Source organism: Colobus angolensis, unplaced genomic scaffold (genome assembly GCF_000951035.1).
Source record: "Colobus angolensis palliatus isolate OR3802 unplaced genomic scaffold, Cang.pa_1.0 Scaffold91, whole genome shotgun sequence".
Taxonomy (NCBI): Eukaryota; Metazoa; Chordata; class Mammalia; order Primates; family Cercopithecidae; genus Colobus; species Colobus angolensis.
In genome coordinates, this window is record NW_012123043.1 from 5,670,917 (window position 1) to 5,698,478 (window position 27,562).

Here is a 27,562-nt window from a genome sequence, read left to right on the forward strand (position 1 = left end):
CCGTCTCTACTAAAAATACAAAAATTAGCCAAGCATGGTGGCACACACCTGTAATTCCAGCTAGGTGGGAGGCTGAGGCAGGAGAATCACTTGAACCTAGGAGGCAGAGGTTGCAGTGAGCGAAGATTATGCCACTGCACTCCAGCCTGCATAACAAGAGCAAAACACCGTCTCAAAAAAAAAAAAAAAGTTCCTACCCTGGGAGGAAAGGGAGAATTGGGAGTTATTGTTTAATGGGTACAGAGTTTTAGTCTTGTTAAGATGAAAAGAGTTATAGAGATTGTATAACAACGTAAGTATATTTAACATGATTCAACTGTACATGTAAAAATCGTTAAGATGCTAAATTTTATGCTAAATATACTTTATTTATTTAATTAATTTATTTTGAGATGGAGTGCAATGGCACAATCTTGGCTCACTGCAACCTCTGCCTCCCAGGTTCAAGTGAGTCTCCTGCCTCAGCCTCCGAAGTAGCTGGGATTACAGGTGTGCGCCACCATACTCTGCTAATTTTTGTATTTTTAGTACAGATAGGGTTTTGCCATGTTGGCCAGGCTGGTCTCGAACTACTGACCTCAAGTGATCTGCCCACCTTGGCCTCCCAAAGTGCTAAGATTACAGGTGTGACACACAGTGCCTGGCCTATTACATATATTTTACAAAAAAGAAAAAAAGACTTCCATCCAGAAGCTATACAAATATTTTCCTACAATTTCTTCTAATATTTTCATAGTTTTTCAACATTCAGTCCTTCAGTCTATCTTGTGTTGGTATGTATCTTTGTATGAAGCATACGAAACACAGATCACATTTTGTCATCTTGCAGTAATAGAAAATACCATCAACAATGCCCTTTCTAAAAGTTTTCTTTTTAAAATACAGTATCTTTGAGTGGTAAGATTATGGATGATTTTTATTTATTTTTTGGTTCTCTGTATTTCTAAAGTTCTACATTGAACATACAGTACTTATGCCATTAAAAAATATAGGGCAGCTAGCCACGCATGGTGGCTCATGCCTGTAATCCCAGCACTTTAGGAGGCCGAGGTGGGTGGATCAATTGCAGCCAGGAGTTTGAGACCAACATGCAGAAACCCTGTTTCTACTAAAAATACAAAAATTAGCTGGGGATGGTGGCAGTCGCCTGTTGTCCCACCTACTCGGGAGGCTGAGGCACAAGCATTGCTTAAACCTGGGAGAGGTTGTAGTGAGCCAAGATTGCTCCACTGCACTCCAGCCTGGGTGGCAGAGCAAGACTATCTCAAAAAAAAAAAAAAAAAATTTGTATATATATATATATATATATATATGGACACCTGTAATCCCAGCACTTTGGGAGGCCAAGGCAGGTAAACTGTTTGAGTCCAGGAGTTCGAGACCCAGCCTGGGCAACAAAGGAAGGCTCTGTCTCTACAGAAAAATACAAAAATTAGCCAGGCATAGTGGCCCATGCCTGTGGTCCCAGCTACTTGGGAGGCTGAGGTAGGAAGACTGCTTGAGTCCAGGAGGCTAAGGCTGCAGTGAACCGAGATCATGCCACTGCACTCCACCCTGGGCAACATAGTGAGACCCCATTTCTATTAGAAAAAATAAAATATAGGGGATAAATCACCACTCTACCTAAATCCATCAGTGAGCCGCTTAATTATCAACTAACATCTTAGCATGCATGATGAGTCCTCAGTCAGATAAAAGGAAACAATAAAACAAAATACCACCCCATACATACAGAGTAATTCATAACTTATAAAATGCTTTTATACATTATACACCTAGGATCTTGGTACAGTGAAGCAGAGAGAACAGGAAATGGAAAGTATGGTAAATATCTGAGTACTGAGTGTGTGCCAGCTATAGTGTTAGGTATCTTATATACATTATCTCATTTAATCCTCCCAACAGCTCATTGAGATAAGGCACTAACTCTCATCTTAGTGGTAGATGCATAGGCTCAGATAAATTGATATCTTGCCCAACCAGTGACTGCTGGGGCTTGGATGTGAACGTAGGTCTATTTGCTAAGATAATAGCTAATACACATAGTTATTATGTGCCAAGAACTGTATTAAGGCTTTACATAAATAACTTTATTTACTTTTCATAATAATGTTACAGGCAAGTGCTATGATGATTCCATTTACAGATGAGGCAACTGAAGCACACAGAGGTTAAGGTTCCTGCCCAAGTTAATACACCTAGTACGAGGTAAACTGGTACCTGCACTGACAGTCACTGCCAAAACCCATGTACTTTCTACCATACTGGGCTCCTTTTCTTCCTCTCTTCATTCCGGAATGGAAAAACCACATAAGGGGAAGTGAAGAGCTAGGTGGAAGCACTACGTGGCACTAAAATTATCTGATTCACAGAATCTAAATAATATTAATAAAAAATTGTGGCCGGGCGCGGTGGCTCAAGCCTGTAATCCCAGCACTTTGGGAGGCCAAGACGGGCGGATCACGAGGTCAGGAGATCGAGACCATCCTGGCTAACACGGTGAAACCCCGTCTCTACTAAAAATACAAAAACTAGCCGGGCGAGGTGGCGGGCGCCTGTAGTCCCAGCTACTCGGGAGGCTGAGGCAGGAGAATGGCGTAAACCCGGGAGGCGGAGCTTGCAGTGAGCTGAGATCAGGCCACTGCACTCCAGTCCGGTCGACAGAGCGAGACTCCGCCTCAAAAAAAATAAAAAATAAAAAATAAAATAAAAATAAAAATAAAAAATTGTAACATATTATGTAATGCTTGACAATGTATAAAGTGCTTTTAGATTTTATCTCATTTAATTTCCAAATAGTTATGTGAAGTAGATAAAGAAGATATCCTTGATTATAGGAAAGAAAGCTTAGAGTGGTAAAGTGACTTGTCTGAGATGACAGAAGAAAAGATGTGAAACAAGGTCTCTGTACTTCTTATAGAGTGTTATTTTCATCTATGTTGTCACCTGCAAGAAGTAGTTGAAAAGCATCTCCTCATTCTGCCAAGGTATCAGCTTACCTAGGCGAGCCCTTGTCCTGGGTCCCTGCATCTGACTCCGAAGTTCAGGCCTCAGATGAAACTTCTTTGCTTCATCAACCAGATCCCTGCATTGTAAACTACAGCGGATGAAAGGCTGAAATACAGCAGACAGTAGAGTGAGGCACAGGAGATACCTATAATACTGTAAGAGTACAAATGGCACATGCAAAGAATTAACTTCTGACTATAGAAAACCAGTTTCCAAAGCCCTGTGATTCTAGGAGTACTGCTGGTAGTAACTATACTCTGAGTTTCCAGAATGATTTTTAAAATTTACTTGAAAAATAGATAATATACGAGATGAATCAAAAATCAAATGATATAAACATATATGTTGAGCAATATTTCCCATCTATCTCAGCGCTTACATTTAACTATTTTTACATAGTTTGTACGCCCTTTCAGGGATTATGCAAACATAAGTACATAATAACTAATAAGAATTTTAAGGGGGAAACCAAAAAGATTCTGATATTTTCTGGGTGACAGGAAGAATCATATTTTGTCTGAAATATCTCCCCCACAGTCTTGTAGTAATTACCATGTCTGTGTCTGATAGCTCTGTACTAGACATCTTTCATTTGCCTCCCAACTTGCTCTGTACCCTTTTCCACTCTGCTCTCTGGCTCAGAAGACTGGCCTATATGAACTGTGTCAATAGGGCTTCCTATGCCTTCTAGCTTCTGGTTGGGATCAGCCCAACCAAAGGTCAAGGTTTCTCTCAAGGAAGTGACTCTCCGTGATTCTCTTTCCTTTAAGGTTCTAGTAACCACTCCTCAACCTTGTCCCTTCAGGCTTAGGGGTTGTTAATAGCTTGTGTCCTAGATCCAGGTTATTTCACTGTCTTTTGTTGTTTCTCTGAACTTGCACCTTTGTAAACAGCTTCTTTATTTTAAAAAACTCTTCTAAAATTGTCCTGTTTTAGAGTATAGCATCTGTTTCCTGTTGGGACCCTAAAGGACACGGCTGTAATTAAATAACACCTCTATTAACCTGACCCAAGAAGTTCTCAGTTGAACTGGAAAGGAAAACAAACAATAAATAGTAGTCAACACTTATGTAGAAAGACATGGTTTTAAAAGCTTTCACATAGTAACTTACTCAATGCTAACAATACCCCTATGAGGAAGGTACTATTATCATCTCTGTTTTACAGATAAGAAAGCTGAGGCACAAATATATTAAGACATCTGCTAAAAGTTCACAGAATAAGTGGTGAATTTGGGATTTCAGGCCCGAGTGTGGTTCCAGAGTCTGTGCTCCTAACCACAATGTAAAGAACTGACACAAGGGATATGTGAATTGGTTGTAAGAAAGACAGAAATCACAATAGGAGAAAAAGAGTTTCAGATGTGACACTAACTATCCTGCAACTTTTCTAATGTGAACAACTGAAGAACTGTTTGTAGCTAACTAAGAGATCTAGGGCTGGGCCAGCAAGAGGAACTCTCTTGCTGGCTTACCTACATGTTATAAATCAGTGCTCCCTCGAAGTATGCTCCAGGCAACATAGGTGGCATATATGGTAAAAATTATGAAAAAGTATCACAGAGAACTTAAGTTGGAGAAACACTTTTATAAATAAACTCAACATGATATGACTGAAGTTGACACTAAAACACATCAAACTCCTTTCATGCTGGCTTCACCAGAAGTCAAAAATGAAGAGGCTTGCTAAGTGTGGCATAAGCGCAATTTGGAACAATTTAGGTTTAATGGAGAAGGGGACAAAGTTTATTATCAGGTGTTTATATAAAACACTTAGGGGCATGTAAAAAAAGTAGAGCAAAACACAAAATTGAACCACAGATTTTCATTTGTGTCAAGAGTCTGCTAAGAAATCCACTTTTCTTAGAAATATGCTTGGGAACTACCCAGCACCACTCTCACTGGCATTCCTAGAGAGGCAAACCAGGAGACTCTGTGCCTACGTTAAAAGAATCAATTTTGAATACGTAACACTAAGGTAAGAGTTTGTCAAGGTTTTGGATCCTGAGAGTGTTGCACTACTTACCTCAGCATCTATTACATCCGTGATATACCTGGGGGTTAGCAGGGGCATACGCACATACTGTAGCAGGTTAGGCAAGGATTCTTCCCGCTCTTTCTTGGCATGCTTCACCCAGTTGATGACAGCCTCAAAGACTGGCTCTTCAGAATCCACCTGTAAATGTGTAATTACACACCGTGGATCCTACTTTTCCAATTAGCTCACCATCTCAAAAAGTAACCACGTTCACTTTCTCCTTCCTGCTTTCCCATTGCCCATCATCATTATTTCCCATCTTCCAGAAATAGCTAGGCTCTTGGGAAAACAATATTTTTTGCAGACACAGCTAACAGACCAGGAAAAGAATTATAGTCAATTTGGGTTTTATATATATATATATATACACACACACACACACACACACATATATATATGAATGATAAATAGTACGTAAAAAATCACCAGTCACATATTGGCCTTCGTTTCAGAATTTTTCCCATTTCTGAATTGCTTCTGGTCATCTCTCTAACTTTAGGGAAGGTAGGTGGGGGAATCTGTTGCCTTATTGAAAATCAGCTCTTGAAATAATTTTTAGTCATAATTGTTATCTAATGATCTCCAGGCTCACCCCTCAAATTGTTCATCCAAGCCTCTGAAGCAGGAGCTTCTCTAACATCATTAGTTGCTGTTTTCAAAAGCATTATCGCCTTTCTGCCCGTGGATGCTGCCAAAGAAGCATCTTTAAAGTCTGTCTTCTCCCTGCCCTCAGGTCTAAGTCAGAGTCTCCTAAAGAGCCCGAACAGCTGAGGAAGCTCTTTATTGGAGGGTTGAGCTTTGAAATAACCAATGAGAGCCTGAGGAGTCATTTTGAGCAATGGGGAATGCTCATGGACTGTGTGGTAATGAGAGATCCAAACACCAAGCGCTCAGGGGCTGTGGGTTTGTCACATACGTCACTGTGGAGAAGGTGGATGCAGCCATGAATGCAAGGCCTCACAAGCTGGATGGAAGAGTTGCGGAACCAAAGAGAGCTATCTCAAAAGAAGATTCTCAAAAGACCAGGTGCCCACTTAACTGTGAAAAAGGTATTTGTTGGCAGCATTAAAGAAGACACTGAAGAACATCACCTAAGAGATTTTTTAACAGTTTGGAAAAATTGAAGTGATTGAAATCATGACTGACTGAGGCAGTGGCAAGAAAAGGGGCTTTGCCTTTGTATTTGATGACCATGACTCTGTGAATAAGACTGTCATTCAGAAATAACATCCTATGAATGGCCACAACTGTGAAGTTAGGAGAGCCCTGTCAAAGTAAGAGATGGCTAGTGCTTCATCCAGCCAAAGAAGTTGAAGTGGTTCTGGAAACTTTGCTGGTGGTCGTGGAGGTGGTTTCAGTTGAGATGACAGCTGTGGTGGTGGTGGATAGGCGGCAGTGGGAATGGCTATAATGGATTTGGTAATGATGGAAACAATTTTGTCTTTGGGAAGTTCTAGGTGTTATTATATACCTAGGTCCTTCCAGTAATGTAGCATTACATTACTAGGTGGTGGAAGCTACAGTGATTTTGGCAATTACAAGAATCAGTCTTCAAATTTTGAACCCATGAAGGGAGGAAACTTTGGAGGCCGAAGCTCTGGGCCCCTATGGTGGTGGAGACTAATACTTTGCCAAACCACGAAACCAAGGTGGCTATGGTGGTTCCAATAGCAGCAGTAGCTATGGCAGTGGCAGAAGATTTTAATTAGGAAATAAAGCTTAGCTGGAGAGGGGAACCAGAGAAGTGACAGGGAAGCTACAGGTTACAACAGATTTGTGAACTTAGCCAAGCACAGTGGTGGCAGGGCCTAACTGCTACAAAGCAGACATGTCTTACACAAACACCCATGTGTATGGGCAAAAAACTCGAGGACTGTATTTGTGACTAATTGTATAACAGGTTATTTTAGTTTCTGTTCTGTGGAAAGTGTAAAGCATTCCAACAAAGGGTTTTAATGCAGATTTTTTTTTTTTTGGCAGCCATGCTGTTGATTGCTAAATGTAATAGTCTGATCATGATGCTGAATAAATGTCTTAAAAAAAAAATAAAAAGGAAAAGCATTATCAATTAGCCTTCAAGGAACTACTGTGTATTAGGCACTATGCTATTTGAAAAGATATAATTAATTAATCATCTGGGGAACTTAGGTCTAAGTTTACATATGACCAATTAGATAATGTGAGATACACTCTAAAAAAAACCTATGCTACATTACTGGAAGGACCTAGGTATATAATAACACCTAGAACTTCCCAAAGACAGACACCTGAATACAGGTCCTGTGTCCCTTCTACAAGCCCCTAGAGAGTACATATTCTGGGAGATACCTTTCAGAGTGTCACTGTGACTAGATAAAAAAAATCACCCTGTAAACTTTTCCCAAAAACTGTGATACTCTAAAAATGCAGAAAGTGTTTCAAAAAATGCATTCATTTGAGAGAGTTATTGAACTCCTTTCTTAAGTGCCAGGCACTGCCCTGGAAACTGATTACACAATGGTGAACAAATCAGATATGATCCTTGCTCTTAAGTGGGGACTCAAACTGCTAAATCAGAAAAATGAAAAAACTCACTATTATTACATACTACATAGGAAAGGTACTGGGGCTATGAGACAGAACAACATGAGATTTTCTAGTTTAGATTGGTGAGGCAGGGAAGGCCTCCTTGAAGAAGCAACAAATTGAAATCTGATGGATGAGTAGCAGTTAGCCAGGGGGCATAAGAGTACTCCCAGGCAGGGCCCGGCGCGGTAGCTCACACCTGTAATCCCAGCACTTTGGGAGGCCGAGGCAGGCGGATCATGAAGTCAGGAGATCGAGACCATCCTGGCTAACACAGTGAAACCCCATCTCTACTAAAAATACAAAAAATTAACCAGGCGTGGTGGCGGGCGCCTGTAGTCCCAGCTACTCGGGAGGCTGAGGCAGGAGAATGGCGTGAACCCGGGAGGTGGAGCTTGCAGTGAGCCAAGGTCGCACCATTGCACTTCAGCCTGGGCGACAGAGTGAGAGACTGTCTCAAAAAAGAAAAAAAGAGAGAGAGTGTACTCCCAGGCAGAGAGAAGAGCACACTCAAAAGCACCAGAAATGCATTGTCCAATACACTACGCATGTGTGGCTATTTACATTCACCATAATTAAAATTAAATTAAAAATCAGCTTCTCAGTTGCATTAGCTACATTTCAAGTGTGCAATAGCAACATGGGGCTGGCAGGAGCAAACTAAACAGTATAGATATAGGGTACTTCCATCTTCGTAGAATGTTCTATTGAACAGCTCTGTCCTACAGCAAAAAAGAACTGGCAGCTTGAGGAAGTGACTAGAAGGCTAGTGTAGCAGAGTGAATGAGGGTGATAGAGGAGTAAAATATGAAGCTGGAGAGTTAAGCAAGGCCCAGATACAGAGAGCATTAGAATACTGGATTAGACTCTAAGTGCAACTTGAAATCATCCAAAGGTTTCAAGCAGGCTACTGATATGATCATATTGATGTTTTGTAAACCTTATCCTGGCTACTGTGGGTAGAACAGTTTAAAGGGCCAAGAGCTAGAAGAGGTTAGATGCTGCTCTGGTATATTAGGCAAAATGTGAAGGTGCTTACAGGACTATAGTTGTGGCAGTGGTGAGAGAGAAATAGACACACTGGAGAAATACTTGGGAGGTCGAACTAACCCAGGCAATTGTTGGATAAGATGCAGGGGAGGGTACAGAAGGTGTCCTTGATCTTAATTTAAAACTTTTATATGATTGGCTAATAGTTTTAAGCAGATACATGCTAGACTCTGACACATTCTAGGTTAAATTAGATACATCAATTTAAAGATGGAGTTTTTCAATCATGAGCAGAGGTTTTTTAGTTTTTTTTTTTTAAGACTAATCAAGGCCGGGTGCAGTGGCTCACGCTTGTAATCCCAGCACTTTGGGAGGCCGAGGCGGGCAGATTACGAGGTCAGGAGATCGAGACCACGGTGAAATCACATCTCTACTAAAAATACAAAAAATTAGCTGGGCATGGTGGCGGGCACCTGTAGTCCCAGCTACTTGGAGAGGCTAAGGCAGGAGAATGGTGTGAACCTGGGAGGCGGAGCTTGCAGTGAGCCAAGACTGCACTACTGCACTCCAGCCTGGGCAACAGAGCGAGACTGTCTCAAAAAAAAAAAAAAAAAAAAAAAAAAAAAAAAAAAAAAAAAAAAAAAAAAGACTAATCAAATGAAGCAGCAGGTGTGGAGCAGGAACAAAGAAATCTGTAACTGAGTGTGATCAATTAGTTGTAAATACCACTGCCCTCAGACCAGCCAAGAGCAGATAATCATGAGCAGAATTTAGAATAAATTAGAATTGCAGAAAAACAGCTAATGGGGAAGAAAAAACCCAAACATTAATGCCTCACTACAGAGAAAAACAGATTTTCTCCACAATAGATTTTCACAAAGATTTCTCCTGTGTATTAGGTACTGGCGTTCTTATTTTATGCTCGGAACAGTCCCGTGTACTCAGTACTAATATTATCTACATTTTATAGAAGAGGAAACTGAAGATTAGTGGTTAGGTAAAACACACCACACGGCCAAGACTAAATCCCAGTTGGACTCTAAAACCCATGCTGTTTTAACCAACATGACATCCTGCTTCCCATTGTTTTAAGTACTATTATTTTATTTAATAAGAGGAAGCATTAGCAACTGGGAGTCAGACATCTGGTTCCTATTTCTGGCTGGTATACGGAACAGAAAACAATATGTCACTTGCTTTCTTTCTAGAAAAAAAGCAAAGGGCAGTCTTGACACACACTTAAAAAAAAAAAACTATACATAAGAGTTCTCAAGCTGTTTTTCATTTCAGCTTCTAAATAAGGTTAGTTATTTGTTCTCTCTGGCCCTATCCAGTTTTATTCCAAAGCCTGTATAGTTCCAAAAGAAATGACTTCTGTGATTGTTTCCTGACTTGGACAATTAGAAACAAAATGAAAACATGACCAGCTCATAGTTGAGTGATTAAGAGAACAGACTCTGGAGTCAGACTACTCGAATTTGAAACCTGGCTCTACCACTTACTAGTGGTGGTATGATGGTTAAACTCCAATCTTCACTTTCCTCCTGTGAAAAATGAAGATGTGAGAATTAAATGAGATAAAAATACCAAGAATGCTGCCATTAGAATGGAAGTTCCAGTGGACAGGGATTTTTGTTTTGTTCATAATTTGATCTCCAGCACCTGGAAATGTTCTGGGCACACAGTAAGTGTTCAACAAATATTTAGTAAGTGAACCAAGTAGATGCTGAGTAAGTATTAGCTATTATGTGTAGTGAATGTCAAATCTGTAGTGCTCATTCTATTCACTGTATTTTCCAATATGTGGACAAATCAAGAAAAATCAAGATATTCTAGTGAATTGCCAGTTTCCAAGTCTGATGAATATGTTTTTTGGCTGTGGCTGTGATTTCAGCATAAGGATACAACATCCTGCACTAAGAGGCTGAGAACTACGATTTTAGCAAATTCTTGACTCAACAGCATTTGCAACAGCAGCTTCTCTGGGCTGATACAGAGCCCAGTATGTCAGGCTAGAAAATAATTCCTCTACAGTTGGAACCAATGTCACCAATGTGCTCTAATCCTTTTTCCCTCAGAACAGTCACTAGAGAAAGGTGGAAAGAACCACTTGGCTAAAATTTGATAAGAAATATACTTAAGGCCAGGAGCAGTGGTTCACGCTTATAATCCCAGCATTTTGGGAGGTCGAGGTGGGTGGATGACCTGAGGTCAGGAGTTCCAGAGCAGCCTGTCCACAATAGTGAAACTACGTCTCTACTAAAAATACAAAAATGAGCTGGAATGGTGGCGGGCGCCTGTAGTCCCAGCTACTTGGGAAGCCAAGGAGGAGAATCACTTGACCCCAGAAGGTGAAGGTTACAATAAGCTGAGATCACATCACTGCACGCTCCAGCCTGGAAGAAGTATACTTAAGACCTGTTATTCTATTACACAAATATCCTAGTTTTAACAAAATAAATCAGGAGAGAGTAATCATTTAGTTTACAGAAGTATATTATAGGCTTTCCTTAAATGGTATTGCCTGAGCCTAGTATTGCTTGAGCCCAGCAGTTTAAGACCAGCCTGGGCAACATAGTGAGACCCCATCTCAACAAAAATTTTTAAAAATTAGCTGGTGTGGTGATGTGCAGTTGCAGCTACACAGGAAGATGAGGTGGGAGAGTTGCTTGAGCTCAGACATTCAGGCTGCAGTGAGCCATAATTGCACCACTGCACTCCAGCCTGGGTGACAGAGTGAGACTGTCTCAAAAGAAAAAAAAAAAATTAAAGAATTAGGCCACTGGAGATCAATACTACGGGCTTCAAAGACATCTAATAACTATATTGGACTTCTCACTCCAATTCTTAGCCTCACTACAGACCTATGTGCAATAAAAATTCTGCTACTGGTACTCTGATTTAGAATTAGGATTGACTTTTCTTCTGTATAGGTTAAGTCACTGAATGCCTGCCTGGCACAGGTAGTATCCCCTGGTAGGTGAAGTATTATTCCTTTTTCTTCGCCTGCAAGAGACAGGGTGTCCCTCTGTTGCCTGGGCTAGAGTGCAGTGGTGTGATCACGGCTCACTGCAGCCTCAACCTCCTGGGCTCAAGAGATCCTCCCACTTCAGTCTCCCAAGTAGCTGGGACCACAGGTGCTCACCACCATGCCAGGCTAATTTTATTTTTTTGTAGAGACAGGGTTTTGTCATGTTGCCCAGGCTAGTATCAAACTCCTGGGCTCAAGAAGTTCTCCTGCCTCAGCCTCCCAAAGTGCTGGGATTACAGGCAAAGGTCACTGTGCCTGGCCTACTATTCCTTTAACATTCAGTTTGCGTGTCCCTTCCTTCCATCCCCTGCGCCCTCACAAGACAGTTAGGATTTGGCTCCCGCTTCTGTAGATCCTCACTTCCACACTTTTGTCTCTTCATTTTTGATCCACTCCTGAACAAAGGTTTATTCTTCTTTCTTCTACATAATGTCCTTACTTTGTAATAGACTCATTATTCTTATTATCCTCTTTATTTTATATATATATATATATATAGTCTGTATCTCTGTCTCTACTAGCAGATTGTGAATTTTCTGAAAGCAAGAACTATATTTACCCATTTGGGGATCTGTAGCACCTGGCATAGTAATTGCTACACAGTAGATATTCTCAGTAAATGTTTGCGAAATGAGTGAATGGATAACAGAGAAGTGGTCTACAGATATCTACTCTGCTTCCAATTTCTGCTTATTCTATACTCTGTTTAATAGTGATTCTTGGCCGGGCGTGGTGGCTCAAGCCTGTAATCCCAGCACTTTGGGAGGCCGAGACGGGTGGATCACGAGGTCAGGAGATCGAGACCATCCTGGCTAGCACGGTGAAACCCCGTCTCTACTAAAAAAAATACAAAAAATTAGCCGGGCGAAGTGGCGGGCGCCTGTGGTCCCAGCTACTGGGGAGGCTGAGGCAGGAGAATGGCGTGGACCCGGGGGGCGGAGCTTGCAGTGAGCTGAGATCCGGCCACTGCACTCCAGCCCGGGCGACAGAGCGAGACTCCGTCTCAAAAAAAAAAAAAAAAAAAAGTGATTCTTACCCACTGGGATCATATATCTAATTGAAGAAAGTGGCAAACTCCCTCTCCATAAAAATGCAAATAAATTTGGTACAGGAGGGGTTAATGAAACCTTTGAGCCAAAATACAAACTTGATTATGAAGCCCTAATGGTAAGTAACTGCATCCTGCTTTGCAAGTTCTGTAATTGCCCAATCTTGAAGAAACCATAACATCAAGACAAATCTGTACCTGAATTTCATCGCACTTGATTAGTTTTTCCACCTCTCCTTGACTCAGAAGAATGAACTCTTCATGCTGTACCACTTCAGGAAAATGCTTCTGGCTAAAAACCTCAGCTGCTTGCATCAGGTCAACACAATTGTGGGTTTCTGCAAAATCCCTAATGCCCAGGCAATTAGAAGGGTCCAACTGACTTTCTAAGAACTCACAGCAGGCTTGTTTCACACCTAGGACGGACACAGGGAGCAAACACTTTAGAACAGTTGGACAGGTGTGATCTAGTCTATATTCTTGTATCTCAACATCTTCTCTACATGTTATCAGATGAACCCCTGTTTCAACACCTAAGAAACAGATTAGAAATTCTTTGCTTAAGGAACTTAAACCCTATTTCTGGCTTATGTACTGCGCCACTTTCAGCAAGACCTTTACACCTGTCTCTGTTTAATCTTTAAAGTGAATATTGCAAGATGAATCACATCCAGGGACCTGGCACAATTCAACAAAAATGCCTATAAAACTCTTGGGAATCAAACTATAAAACTAATTACTGATTCAGCATAATGTACCCATTTTTCTACCCTACATGAAAACTTACTAAAAGACTAGAGTGAAAGAAAAGCAGAAGATAATAACAAATCTCATATTCATCTAATTGAAAAGTTCAGGGTATTTTAATTTTATGACTATGCACTAATGCAAAAGTTTCACACTGTTTAAATCATGTATTAAAAACTAAAAATGTGTCAATTATGTATATATAAAAACCAAAAACATAACTGAATTTTAAAAAGGAAAAACTGAGGACCAGGAATGGTGGCTCATGCCTGTAATCCCAGCACTCTGGGAAGCAAGGTGGGAGGATCACTCGAGTCCACGAACTTGAGACCAGCCTGAGCAACACAGAGAGAACCCGTCTCCACAAAAAAAATTTTTTTTTTTTTTAAGACGGAGTCTCGCTCTGTCACCCAGGCTAGAGTGTAATGGCCGGATCTCAGCTCACTGCAAGCTTCACCTCCCAGGTTTACGCCATTCTCCTGCCTCAGCCTCCCGAGTAGCTGGGACTCCAGGTGCCCACCACCTCGCCCGGCTAGTTTTTTGTATTTTTTTTTAGTAGAGACGGGGTTTCACCAGGTTAGCCAGGATGGTCTTGATCTCCTGACCTCGTGATCTGCCCGTCTCGGCCTCCCAAAGTGCTGAGATTACAGGTTCGAGCCACCACGCCCGGCCAAAAAAATTTTTTTTTAAATTAGCTGGGTATGGTGGCACGTGCCTGCGGTCCCAGTTACTCAGGACGCTGAGGTGGGAGAATTGCTTGAGCCCAAGAATTCAAGGATACACTGAGCTGTGATTGCACCATTGTGCTCTAATCTGGGTGACAGAGTGAGACTCTGTCTCAAAAACAAAACAGAAAGTCTAAAATACCTGGGAATTGTAAGGGAAAACAAACCACCTGTAATCCTGTGAAAACATACTTTAATATTTTGTGCATCAATTTAAATTTCATTTATCTTAATGAAATACTACCACTTAATGGCCAGATAAAGAGTATCCATGTAGACTATGTATAGTATCAGTTTTTATTATATTTCCTTATAGGTGTGTTATATACATGTATGTAAGAAAACACATAATTGGACCAGGCGCGGTGGCTCAAGCCTGTAATCCCAGCACCTTGGGAGGCCGAGACGGGCGGATCACGAGGTCAGGAGATCGAGACCATCCTGGCTAACACGGTGAAACCCCATCTCTACTAAAAAAAATACAAAAAACTAGCCGGGCGAGATGGCGGGAGCCTGTAGTCCCAGCTACTCAGGAGGCTGAGGCAGGAGAATGGCGTGAACCCAGGAGGCGGAGCTTGCAGTGAGCTGAGATCCGACCACTGCACTCCAGCCTGGGCAACAGAGCGAGACTCCGTCTCAAAAAAAAAAAACAAGAAAACACATAATTTCTCCTTCCTACATTTTTTTTAAAAACAGAAAAGGTGCAAATGCTCTCTTTTATAGTGCCAAATACTCATACCTGGAGAAGTTCCTTTATAGTGCTATTGACATATGATCTCTTAATTGCTCAATGAGACAAAAGCCATGGCTAGTAAACACAAGCATCCATAGTTTGTCTCCAAAATGTTCATGATTAAGTTTACACTATTAATTTTCAATCTTTCCAGGGCTATTTCAACATAAAAAATAGCAAGTTTTAATGTCTATACCTTTCAACTGAAGCAGACAGGCTGCAGGAAGCAGTTCTTGTACATTCTCCACTGTCACATGTACTGTTTCTGTGTACACAAAGTCCAATAAAATTTCCATGGTAGAGGCAGTCAAACCTTGGATGTCAACATAAGGTTTCCCCTTCTCTGAAAGCTGAAAATTTGAAAGGTAAAAAAGAATGATGGTTATAATTCCACAAGATAAAGGCAGAATCTCATACCTAAGAGCTTAGAGATGTTAATAGTATTAATTGAACATATATTTTTAAAAATTATAGGCCAGGCATGGTGGCTCACACCTGTAATCCCAGCACTTTGAGAGGCCAAGGCAGGCAGATCACCTGAGGTCAGGAATTCAAGTTCAGCCTGGCCAACATGGTGAAACCCCATCTCCACTAGAAATACAAAACTTAGTTGGGCATGGTGGCACATGCCTGTAGTCCCAGCTACTCAGGAGGCTGAGGCAGGAGAACTGCTTCAACCCAGGAGGCAGAGGTTGCAGTGAGCCAAGATCGTGCCACTGCACTCTAGCCTGGGCACCAGAGTGAGACTCTTTCAAAAAAAAAAAAGTAAGAAAATAAAAAAACAAAAGTATGCTCTATTTTGTTGGATTTTAATAAAGCAAATATGGCACAATATCTGTAGTTTTCCAAACGAAGTGGGTAGTTATCTATACCCCAGGAGTAAGTAATAGGTGACACCTTCCTGGAATAGCAATTTTGCCAGTAAATAACTTTAAAAATCAATTTCACATTAAAATACAGATGTATTACAGAATAGAACACAAAAGTTCCCATGAACACAACACTGTCCATGAATTTTTAAGATAAGACACAAAATTTCAAAGAAATTTCATGTTTGTAGAGGACCTTATGGGTTATAACTTCAGTCTCTCCAGGATTACCTAGTTCCTATCATCTGTCCTTAGATTACATTTTTTCTTCCTTGAGATAGGGTCTCACTGTGTTCCCCAGGCTGAAGTGCAGTGGTGCAATCTCAGCTCCCTACAACCTCTTCCTCCCAGGTTCAAGTGATTCTCATGCCTCAGCCTCCCAAGTAGCTGGGATTACAGGAGTGCACCACCACATCCAGTTAATTTTTTTTTTTTTGAGACACAGTCTCGCTCTGTTGCCCAGGCTGGAAAGAAGTGGCACAATCTCGGCTCACTTCAAGCTCCACCTCCCAGGTTCAAGCGATTCTCCTGCCTCAGCCTCCTGAGTAGCTGGGACTACAGGAACGTGCCACCACGCCCTGCTAATTTTTGTATTTGTAGGAGAGATGGGGCTTCACCATGTTGGCCAGGCTGGTCTCCAACTCCTGACCTCAAGTGATCTGCCCACCTCAGCCTCTCAAAATGCTGGGATTACAGGCGTGAGCCGCCACGCCTAGCCCTTAGACTACATTTGGTAATGATGAAAAATAACATGTAGATCATCCTAAGGGACTTTCTTATGTAACACCATCTTAATACAAATAAACTTTTTCAAAATATTGAGTTAGACTAACTTAATTGCTACCAGAATATTTAGTCTGAATTGTAAGTAGTATATCTTCTTGAAGCCATGAGTACTGATGAGGCCAGATAATCATAGAAAACTGTTTAGCTAAGAGAAGAAATCTTCAACTTTACAGGAAACTATCTGAAAATACCTTATGAAAATTTTACTAGATCTTAATCTTAGTTTAGAAATTCATTTTACTCACGAAAGTCTGGTGCATCTCCATTATTAACTAAATGGCTTTATTATTTTTGATTTCTCCATCAGCCAGAGAAGAACCACAAAGCACTCTCTACCAAAGCCAAGAACAAAATCAGTCCCTAACAGTAAAAAAGTCACTAGCACATCATTTTGAAAAAACATATTAGGTTTTATTTACATTTAATACAGTACTAATATTCATAAACAATTACTGTCCCAACACATTAAATGCATTCAATTATGATACTGAAATATGTAAGTATATGTATTCCAGATATTTCTCATTCAATAAACTATATTTCCATCAAATAGTTTAAATATGGAGACAATTTCACTATGTAAGAACTTAGAGCAATTATACATTTTACATTTATATTTTGCTTTAGAATTTTTCAGCATGCTTCTCATTTACTACTATTTCATCTGATTCTCACAGCAACCTGGTAAGGTAGTTAGGTCTGATATTATTACTATTTAAGGGATAAAGGGTCTAAGGATCAAAAAAAGATGCAAGACTTAACCAGTCATTTAGACAGTAAGAGACAGATATCATTCCTATCAAAGTATTTCACAAAAAAAAAAAAAAAAAAGAGAGAGAGAGAGAGACATAAAATCCAGGTCCTCTTGCCTCAATCTTGTGATCTTTCAATCAGATGACATTTGAGGAGCATTTCATAGCTGAAGAGAACAAGGAAACCATCTAGTTCAACTGCTTTATTTTACAGATCAACCCAGTGAAGTGAGATGGTTCCCACGGTTTATACAGAATTGCTGAGAGAACTAAGCCTAGAATCCAGGTCTCTGGACTCTCTCCTTTAAACAATTACTCTTAAAAATAAAGACAAAACCATCTAGCATTTTCTTGCCTGATGTCAGTTTTTAAGGAAAGAAATCATCACTGATGAGAAAAAAAGAATTAATTTCCAAATAACAAAAGAGTAAAGACAGACTATTTTCAAGCTGACAAAAACCAGGATGCACAATATATAACTAGCAATCAGCAGTTCTAGTGCATTTCATGCTCAGCAGCTGCTGGGTGACACTCTCTTTGCCCAGTTAAATTCCAAATGCTTCTGATGATCTTGGGTATATCTCATGGCGAACAGTATAGGACAGGGATCTGCCTTGTGATATCACACAAGTTCATTTAAAAATTAGCCTGGATTAGCTGGAATGACCTGTCGGGTTCCTGTTTTCCCTACGAGCCATGGGACTGAGCATTGGCTCATAGTATTTTTACCCATACCAGTTTTAAAATTAGATTGTAGGATATAAAATTCATACTTCGGAGGCTAAGGTAGCACAAGAGTTAAAAACTGTTCGGGCTTTAGAGTCAGAAAATATATAATTAAATCCCACCTCTAGCACTTACAAGCCATGGGACTTTGGGCAAGTGATTTAATATCTGAAACCCTGTTCCTTCATTTGTAAAATGAGATGGTAATACCTACCCCTAGGGTGAGTCAGATATGCACAACAATCACTAGCACAGTACCTGACCCATAAAAGGTAGTTATCACCATTATACCATTCTGATCCAGCAGCAATATCTTCACTAAGATGATAGAACTAAAAAAAAAAATACTTGTGCTTAAAAAGACTTAAAAAAGTGTTTTCATAATGAAATATTTCAGGCATACATGTAAGTGTAAATTATATAATAAACAGTGGTGCACCCAGAACTGAGCTTTGAAAAAATCAATCAAGATAATTTATTTAAATCTGCTCTTAAAATCAGACTTGGGATCTTGAAAAACAAGGACTTGCAATGTTCTTTTCTGTTCAGCTTTCTAAGAGTATTTAGCACAATATATTCAACAGCCTTACACCACAATTCAGGTATTTTGTCAGGCAATTACTAAGCAGTTTTTCTTAATACTTTGTGAGCACTACCTGTATTCTCTCAAGCCAACCTTTTCCTAATTCCCTTTGTTAAGTGCTTATGAGTTAACATCTTTTTTCAGGTTATACACTCCATGCCTGCACAGCTATTCATTAAAAACTCTTCTTCCTTTCATTTGAAGTTATCCTAACATCTACACTGATTTTCTTCACATATTGTTAGGAGGAGTCAGGTGAGGTCTGAATCCTACTCTTCTTTCCTTCCTTCCTCCTCATCCCTCTGGTACCCACTTAAAAATTTTTAGACTTTAGAAGGAGAAAAGGCCGGGTGCAGTGGCTCACACCTGTAATGCCAGGTGTGGCCACTCTGGGAGGCCAAGGTGGGAGGATTGCTTGAGCCCAGGAGTTCAAGACCAGCCTAGGCAACACAGTGAGACCCTGTCTCTACAAATAAATACATAAACAAACAAATAAAATTAAAAACAAGAAAAGGAGAAAAACTGGAAGACAAATGTAAGAAACAGTAAAATCCAATCGCTGACATCTGTGTGTTTTACTGCATATTAAACTACTCTAAGCACTTCATACGTTATTTCATAAAATAATCTTCACAATAACCTTAATAACCACTGTTATTACATATTACTATTATTCCTAATTTAAAGATGAGGAAACTAAGGCATAGTCATCTAAGTGGTAGATCTTATACAGAATCTGCCAAAACATGACACTGTAAAAATTCATGATTATATCAAAGTTCTACTATTTTATTCAGTGAAATAAGACAACTAGAGTACCACAGGAGTTTCATTTCTGTGGGGCTAACTTAGCACTTACCTCACTAGTGAACATGGCACAGAAGTAATCACTACAGGCAGCCAGCACAATCCGATGGGCAGGGAAGTCTTTCTGCTCTACTCTCAATGTCACATCACAGAGGGTATTGCTCTTCCTGAGGGAGTTCATTGAATTGAGAATGGATTTAGCGTGAGTATTTGTCATTATGTCTTTGGGGGCCATAATGCCTCCCATAAAGCAGTGTGGAGAAAAAACAAAACGGGTCCTTGGATTCTGAAGCTACAAGAGAAAAAAAAACAATGAGCACATTCAAAGAACTAGGGAAACTGAACATATTTAATTAGCTTTACAAATTAAGAACCTAAGAGGCTTCCCTCAGACCCAAACATACACAAGTTGAGGGCACTCCTATGCCTGGCATCACCACCACTATCTAGCCACTATCTAGTACATGTAAAAGTTCTCTCTTCTTTCTCTGAATTCCTCTATCAGGGAGTGTCCCTACCACTTGACATTTATTATGATCAATGCTGAAACATAAGTAGAGATAAACAATATATGTCCTGTAAATCTTCACAAGGTTCTTGTCTCAAATGACAAATTGAAAATATAAAATTTCTTAAAGGTGCTATATCATTACTATTTAATATCCTTAAGAAGATAAGTATTTAGAGGCTGAGGATCCTGCTTTATATGCTTTCTATCCTAGAAGTTGCACAATGAATGTTTAGAATTTAATATAAGAAAAAGTGTGTATTCAACTTCAACTTAGAGCAAGAAAGGCCAGTCAGTAAAAATAAACTTTTTTCTAAAGAAGTAGCCAAATAATTATGTCTGATGACTTTCAACTACATCTGGATTTCTTCTTAAAACGAAACTTCAGGCCAGGCCCAGTAGCTCACGCCTGTAATCCCAGCACTTTAAGAGGCTGAAGTGGGTGGATCAGTTGAGGTCAGGAGTTTGAGAGCAGTCTGGCCAACATGGTGAAACCTAGTCTCCACTAAAAATACAAAAAATAGCCAGGCGTGGTGACGCGTGCCTGTAATCCTAGCTACCAAGGAGGCTGAGGCACGAGAATCGCTTGAACCCAGGAGGTGGAGGTTGAATTGAGATGAGATCACACCACTGCACTCCAGCCTGGGCAACAGGGCGAGACTCTGTCTCAAAAAAAAAAAAAACAGAAAGAAACTTCAATTGACCTATTACCCTAACTGAATAGTGGAAACCACGCAAGTTATCGATGGACTTACACTTGCTTAAGATATTGAAGCTCCTCAACAAGAGGGTATTCCTACTCTACATCTGTAAATGTCCATTACTGTTAATGAATCAATATTGGAATCCAAAACTTTCTGAAATGATCCGGCGGAGGGGTGGGGGGATGGCAGGAAATCAAACTGTGGTCTCCAGAAGTTCGCAACTCACAATTAATTTTTCTTTTTTTTTTTTTTGAGATGGAGTCTTGCTCTGTCGCCCAGGCTGGAGTGCAGTGGCGCGATCTCCACTCACTGCAAGCTCCACCTCCCGGGTTCACGCCATTCTCCAGCCTCAGCCTCCCGTTTAGCTGGGACTACAGGCGCCCGCCACCGCACCCGGCTAATTTCTTTGTATTTGTAGTAGAGGCGGAGTTTCACCGTGTTAGCCAGGATAGTCTCGATCTCCTGACCTCGTGATCCGCCTGTCTCAGCCTCCCAAAGTGCTGGGATTACAGGCGTGAGCCACCGCACCCGGCCACAATTAATTTTTCAACAGGAAAAATGAGATCCTAAATTCTCATCTACTTCTGTTTATAGTTGGCATTTTACTCTATAAGCACTACAGATAATCCCTCCAACAACTCTGCATGACCCATTTTACAGAAAAGGGGGTGATTCATCAAAGCATATGTTTTTCAAAAAGACTTAAGTCAACTTAGATTCAACTCTAGGGGTGTAAAAAGAGTCTGGAACAAATGTCCATTTACTGTGAAGAAGACCTGGGGAGTATTTTATCGTTTCCGTGCCAAAATGACAGTCACCCTAGTGCAGAGTGGCTGGCCTTCCTTCTAGGGGATTCCTGCCTCAACACTCCAAGTCTCAGCATATCCTTCACCCTCACCCTTCTGAAGTTACCTATTTTCTAGAACTTCCGTTAACATCTGAATAGAGGGATTCCAATTCGGGAGATTCGGGGCAGGAATGGGGTAGTAAATTCGGGAAAGACTACATTCCAGAGAAGGAAACGAACTCCTTCCTTCTGATACCACCAGGCATATGACCGGCGCCGCCAGATGGAGGTATCGGAGGGGGGCAATTCAGGGGAGAGTTGAGAGGGCGACCGAGGCCAGATGCCCCGCACCCCCGCCAGCCTTCCTCCTCTCTCGGGCATGTCTCCCATTCCGCCTTACAGGGAGACCAAGGATGGGGGGTAGGGCCATAACCCGGAGTTGACGGACAGGAAGGGAAGGGCTGACTGCCATCACTTCCGCGCAACTCACCTCCGCACCCGAGCCCACACAGCAGCGCCGGGCCCGTCCCCAGCCTGTGGGGACTGAGTGGGGCGCGGGGCCAGCAGGCGGCTCAGGAAGAGCGGAAGAGCCGCCGCCACCGCCCCGACCCGGAGGCTCTGGAGCCTTCCAGGTCTGGTCCCTGCAGCCGCGCGACGTGATGACGCAATGCAGCTGGAGCACCGCCCTCCTCCCGCTCGAGTCTGCGTCACGTGAGGACGTGGTGTCACGTGACCTGCCTGTACGCTGGAGCCGGGCCTCTGCGCGTTGCTAGGAAGCCGAATTAGAAAAAGGTCGGGTGGGCAGGGCATGGTCGCTCACGCCTGTAATCCCGGCTCTTTGGCAGGCCGAGGCGAGCGAATTACCTGAGCTCCGGAGTTCCAGACTCGCCTGGGGAACACGGCAAAACCCCGTTTCTACAAAAAAAAAAAAAAATTAGCCCGGCCTGCTGGCCCCGCCTGTAGTCCCAGCTACTCGGGAGGCTGAGGCAGGAGGATCACTTGGGCCAGGCAGCAGAGGTTGCAGTGAGCCGGAGTAGTCACTGCACTCCAGCCTGGGCCACAGAATGAAACCATGTTAAAAAAAAAAAAAAAAAAAAAAAGTCCGGGCGTGGTGGCTCACGCCTATAATCCCTGCACTTTGGGAGGCGGAAGCGGGTGTATTACCTGAGGTCAGGAATTTGAGACCAGCCTGGCCAACATGGTGAAACCCCATCTCTACTAAAAATACAAAAAAAATTAGCTGGGCATTGTCTCACGCGTCTGTAATCCCAGCTACTCAGGAGGCTAAGGCAGGAGAATCGCTAGAACCCGGGAGGCGGAGGTTGCAGTGAGCCGAGATCGCGCCGCTGCACTCGAGCCTGGGCGACGGACTGAAACGCCGTCTCCAAAAAAAAAGAAAGAAAAAACAAAAAAGGCCGGATGTTGTGGGGTCCGGCAGGGAGCCTGGGAATGTATCTACAGCTCGGCGACTGGCTGAACCTGACTTCCTCCCTACTGCTCACGAGGCAGGGCAGACAGAGAGAATTCCAACGCTTAATATGCCAAGCATCTGATTGCAGCAAGTATGTTTTACCTTCCAGGTACTGAGAAACTTTTTGACATCGAGAAAACCCACAGAGGCCTCAAATTTCTTCACGTCCATTGTCCACAATGGCCTTTTCGTGCCGAACAACGCTGCGGCGAGAATCCTCTGAGCCCTGCGACCCACAGACCTCAGTATATACTCTCCATCATAATGGGCCCTGTCATCACCACTGAATTGATTCTAAGGAAATTCTAATTGATTCAGTAAATTCTAATTGATTTTGGTGCACTTATTTTAGTGACTGAAAAGGCAAAGAGGTTAATTAGTTCAGCTTATCTGAATGTCTAGACAAATTGTGTTTGGTAATACTATTTTTCTCTGTGAGCCCTTTGATTCTTTTTTTCTTTTCTTTTTTTTTTTTTTTGTTTTGAGACGTATTCTCGCTCTGTAGCCTAGGCTGGAATGCACTAGCGCGATCTCAGCTCACTGCAACCTGCGCCTCCCGAGTTCAAGCGATTCTTCTGCCTCAGCCTCCCGGAGTAGCTGGGACTACAGGCGCAGGGCACCACGCCGGACTAATTTTTGTATTTTTAGTAGAGACGGTGTTTCGCCATCTTGGCCGGGCTGGTCTCGAATTCCTGACCTCGTGATCCGCCCGCCTTGGCCTCCTAAAGTGCTGGGATTACAGACGGAAGCCACAGCGCCTGGCCCTCTGATTCTTAAGGATTCTAAAACCATAGCCAAGTGGGTAGCATTCTAAATTTACATTGTGTCCCCATCTTCCATATCATACCTTCCTGATCTAAAACTGTCCCTGACTTACATATTGTAGAGAAGAGTGCAAGATTGGTATAAAATTTATTGGGGGCATTTTGGAAATATTCGTCGATTTTAATAAAATTTTGCTTCACATAAACTCGTGCACATGTAAAACAATGTATGTACAAGATTGCTAACTGCAGCATTGTTTGTAGATTAGATTGACAACAACCTTAAATGTCCATTAGTAGGGGACTGATTCAATAAAGTATAGTACATCCATAAAATCCAATACCATGAAGCTGTGAACAATGTATATACTCTATTATTGGTGCAAAAAAGGTGGAAGATATATTCATATTTACACGTGTATGTGTAAACTGTATTTGACAAGACAAAATAAAGTGGTCACATTGGTTTCTTTGGGGAAAGGAACTGTCTGGTTGTGAGACAGGGTGGGAAGGAGATTTTTGCCCTTTATAATTTAGTTTGCCTTTTGAATTTTGCATCATGTGAATTAAAAATAATGTTCAGAGCCTGGTGCGGTGGTGTGCACCAGTTGTCCTATCTACTTTGGAGACTGAAGCGGGAAGATTGCTTGAGCCCCGAAGTTCATGACCAGCCTGGGCAACATAGCAAGACCACGCCTCAAAATATATTTATATGTTCAATTTTTTTGAAAAGTAAAAATAGGCTGGGCACAGTGGCTCATGCCTGTAATCCTAACACCTTGGGAGGCCAAGGCGGGTGCATCACCTGAGGTCAGGAGTACCAGACCAGCCTGGGCAACATGGCAAAACCCCGTCTCTACTAAAAATAAAAAAATTAGCCGGTCATGGTGGCGTGAGCCTGAAATCCCAGCTACTCCGGAGGCCAAGGCCAGATAATCGCTTGAACCTGGGGAGCAGAGGTTGCAGTGAGTTGAGGTCACCCCACTGCACTCCAGCCTGGGCAACAGGGCAAGACTCCATCTCAAATAAATAAATTAATTAAATAAAATGAAAAGTAAAAATACTTCCTTGTTTTCAGGATGTAAAATAGTAGTTTAATGATATTGCCTAATTCCTGGCGGCTAAATTAAGGATTTTCTAAATATGAAAAGGCACTTAATAAAAGAAACTGTTTAGAGTATGCCCACTCCTTTTATTCACAAAATAAAAGATGAAGAAGCTGTTAGCAAGAATATCACACCAAAGGAACTAGTTCAGACGTCTGACTTTTTTCTTCTTCTTTTTTTCCTCTTTTTAATATTTGTGTGTACATAGTAGGTGTATATATTTAGGGGGTACAAGAGGGATTTTGATACAGGCATGTAATGTGTACGAATCACGTCATAGAAAGTTGGGTATCCATCCCCTCAAGTGTTTATCCTTGTGTTACAAATAATCCAAGTATACTTTTAGTCATTTTAAAATGTACAATTCAATTATTATTGACTGTACTCACCCTGTTCTATCAAATACTAGATCTTATTCATTCTTGCTACTTTTTTGGTACTCATTACCCTCCCCCCCCACCTTCACCCAGCCCTCACTGTCCTTCCCAGCCTCTGGTAATCATCCTTCTACCTTCTGTCTCCATGAGTTTGAATGGTTTGATCTTTAGATCCCCCAAATAAGTGAGAACATGCTATGTTTGTCTTTCTGTGCCTGGTTTATTTCACTTAATGACCTTCAGTTTGATCCATGTTGTTGCAAATGACAGAATCTCATTCTTTTTAATGACTGAATAGTACTCCATCATGAGTAAGTACCACATTTTCTTTACCCATTCATCTAACCTAAGTTGATGGACACTTAGGTTGCTTCCAAATCTTAGTGAACATGCTGCAACAAACATGGGAGTGCAGATATCTCTACAACACACTGATTTACTGTATTTCTTTTTTTTTTTTTGACACAGGGTCTAGCTCTGTTGCCCAGGCTGGAGTGTCGTGGTGCTCTCTCAGCTCACTGCAACCTCCGCCTCCCAGGTTCAAGCAATTTTTCTGCCTCAGCCTCTCAAGTAGCTGGGACTACAGGTGCGCACTGCCACGCCTGCTAATTTTTGTATTTTTAGTAGAGACAAGGTTTCACGTATTGGCCAGGCTGGTCTTGAACTCCTGACCTCGTGATCCACCCACCTCAGCCTCCCAAAGTGCTGGGATTACAGGCATGAGCAACCACACACAGCTGATTTACTTTCTTTTGGGTATATACACAGTAGTGGGATTGCTGGATTGTATGGTAGTTCTAGGTTTAGTTTTTTGAGGAGCCTCCAAACTGTTCTCCATAGTAGTTGCACTAATTTACATTTCCACCAATAGTGTACAAGGATTCCCTTTTCTCCATATTGTTGCCAGCATTTGTTATTGCCTGACTTCTGGATAAAAGCCATTTTAACTGGGATGAGATGATACCTCATGTAATTTTGATTTGCATTTCTCTGATTAATGATGTTGAGCACCTCTTCACATGCCTGTTTGCCATTTTTATGTCTTTTTTTGAGAAATGTCTAAATATTTTGCCCACTTCTATTTTTTAAATATTTATTTATTTATTTATTTATTTATTTTGAGACAGGGTGTTATTCTGTCACCCAGACTGGAGTGCAGTGGTATGATCTCGGTTCACTGCAACTGCTGCTCCCCTATGTCAGGCTCTAGTGATCCTCCCACCTCAGCCTCCTGAGTAGCTAGTATTACAGGTGCATGCCACCACGCTCTGTTAATTAAAAAAAATTTTTTTTTATGAGAAGAGGTCTCACTATATTGCCCAGGCTGATCTGGAACTCTGGACTCAAGTGATGTACCTGCCTCAGCCTCCCAAAGCTGGGATTACAGGTGTGAGCCACCACACCTGGCCTTAACCAGATATAATCAGATTATTAGATTTTTTTCTAGAGAGTTGTTTGAGCCCCTTATGTATTCTGTTGATTCATCCCTTGTCAGATGAGTAATTTGCAAATATTTTCTCCCATTCTGTGGACTGTCTCTTCACTTTGTTGATTGTTCCCGTTGCTGTGCAGAATCTTTTTAACTTGATGGGATCCCATTTACCCATTTTTGCTTTGGTTTCTTGTGCTCATACAGTATTACTCAAGAAATTTTTTCCAACTCCACTGGAAACAAGAATTAAAAAAAATAAATAAAGAAATTTTTGCCCAGACCAATGTCCTGGAGATTTTCCGCAAAATTTTCTTATCATGGTTTCATAGTTTGAGGTCTTAGATTTAAGTCTTTAATCCATGTTGATTTGATTTTTGTATACAGTGACAGATACGGGTCTAATTTCGTTCTTCTGCATGTGGATATCCAGTTTCCCCAATACCATTTATTGAAGACACTCTTTTCCCCAGTGTATGTTCTTTGGGAGCTTTGTCGAAAATGAGTTCACCATAGGTATGCAGATTTGTTTCTGGATTCTCTGTTGTGTTCCATTGTTTTCTCCGTGTGTTTTTATGACAGTACCATGCTGTTTTGGTTACTATAGCTCTGTAGTATAATTTGAAGTCAGGTAATGTGATTCCTCCCATTTTATTCTTTTTGCTCAGGATAGATTTGTCTACTCTAGGTCTTTTGTGCTTTCATATACATTTTAGGTTTGTTTTTTATGTTTCTGTGAAGAATGTTATTGGTATTTTAGAGATTGCATTGAATCTGTAGATTGCTTTGGGTAATATGGACATTTTAACAATATCGATTCTCCCAATCCATTAACATGGAATATCTTTTCATTTTTTTGACATTTTTCTTCTATTTCTTTTTTTTTTTTGAGACGGAGTCTCGCTCTGTCACCCAGGCTGGAGTGCTGTGGCTGGATCTCAGCTCACTGCAAGCTCCGCCTCCTGGGTTCACGCCATTCTCCTGCCTCAGCCTCCCGGGTAGCTAGGA

At 41.4% G+C, this 27,562-nt stretch overlaps 1 protein-coding gene and 1 pseudogene across 4 annotated transcripts in view; one reads left to right on the forward strand and one right to left on the reverse strand.

Annotated features, from left to right (window-relative positions):
* The window catches only part of KLHL12 (kelch-like family member 12), a 39,574-nt gene extending 16,436 nt beyond the window's left edge, over nucleotides 1-23,138 (reverse strand). For 2 of the 4 annotated variants that reach the window (XM_011931779.1, XM_011931778.1), the window contains exons 1-6: nucleotides 21,898-22,075; nucleotides 19,461-19,700; nucleotides 15,082-15,235; nucleotides 12,879-13,096; nucleotides 5,035-5,184; nucleotides 3,000-3,114 (exon numbers count right to left, since the gene is read on the reverse strand). In XM_011931779.1, coding sequence (XP_011787169.1) covers nucleotides 3,000-3,114; nucleotides 5,035-5,184; nucleotides 12,879-13,096; nucleotides 15,082-15,235; nucleotides 19,461-19,655 — 832 coding nt within the window. In that variant the 5' untranslated portion in view covers nucleotides 19,656-19,700; nucleotides 21,898-22,075. Of the gene's footprint in view, nucleotides 1-2,999; nucleotides 3,115-5,034; nucleotides 5,185-12,878; nucleotides 13,097-15,081; nucleotides 15,236-19,460; nucleotides 19,701-21,897; nucleotides 22,076-22,271; nucleotides 22,323-22,980 lie in introns of those variants that run through there. The other 2 variants (XM_011931776.1, XM_011931777.1) reach the window with 2 other exon arrangements.
* LOC105504390 lies at nucleotides 5,447-6,435 on the forward strand (annotated as a pseudogene).
* Nucleotides 23,139-27,562: the final 4,424 nt, after the last annotated feature.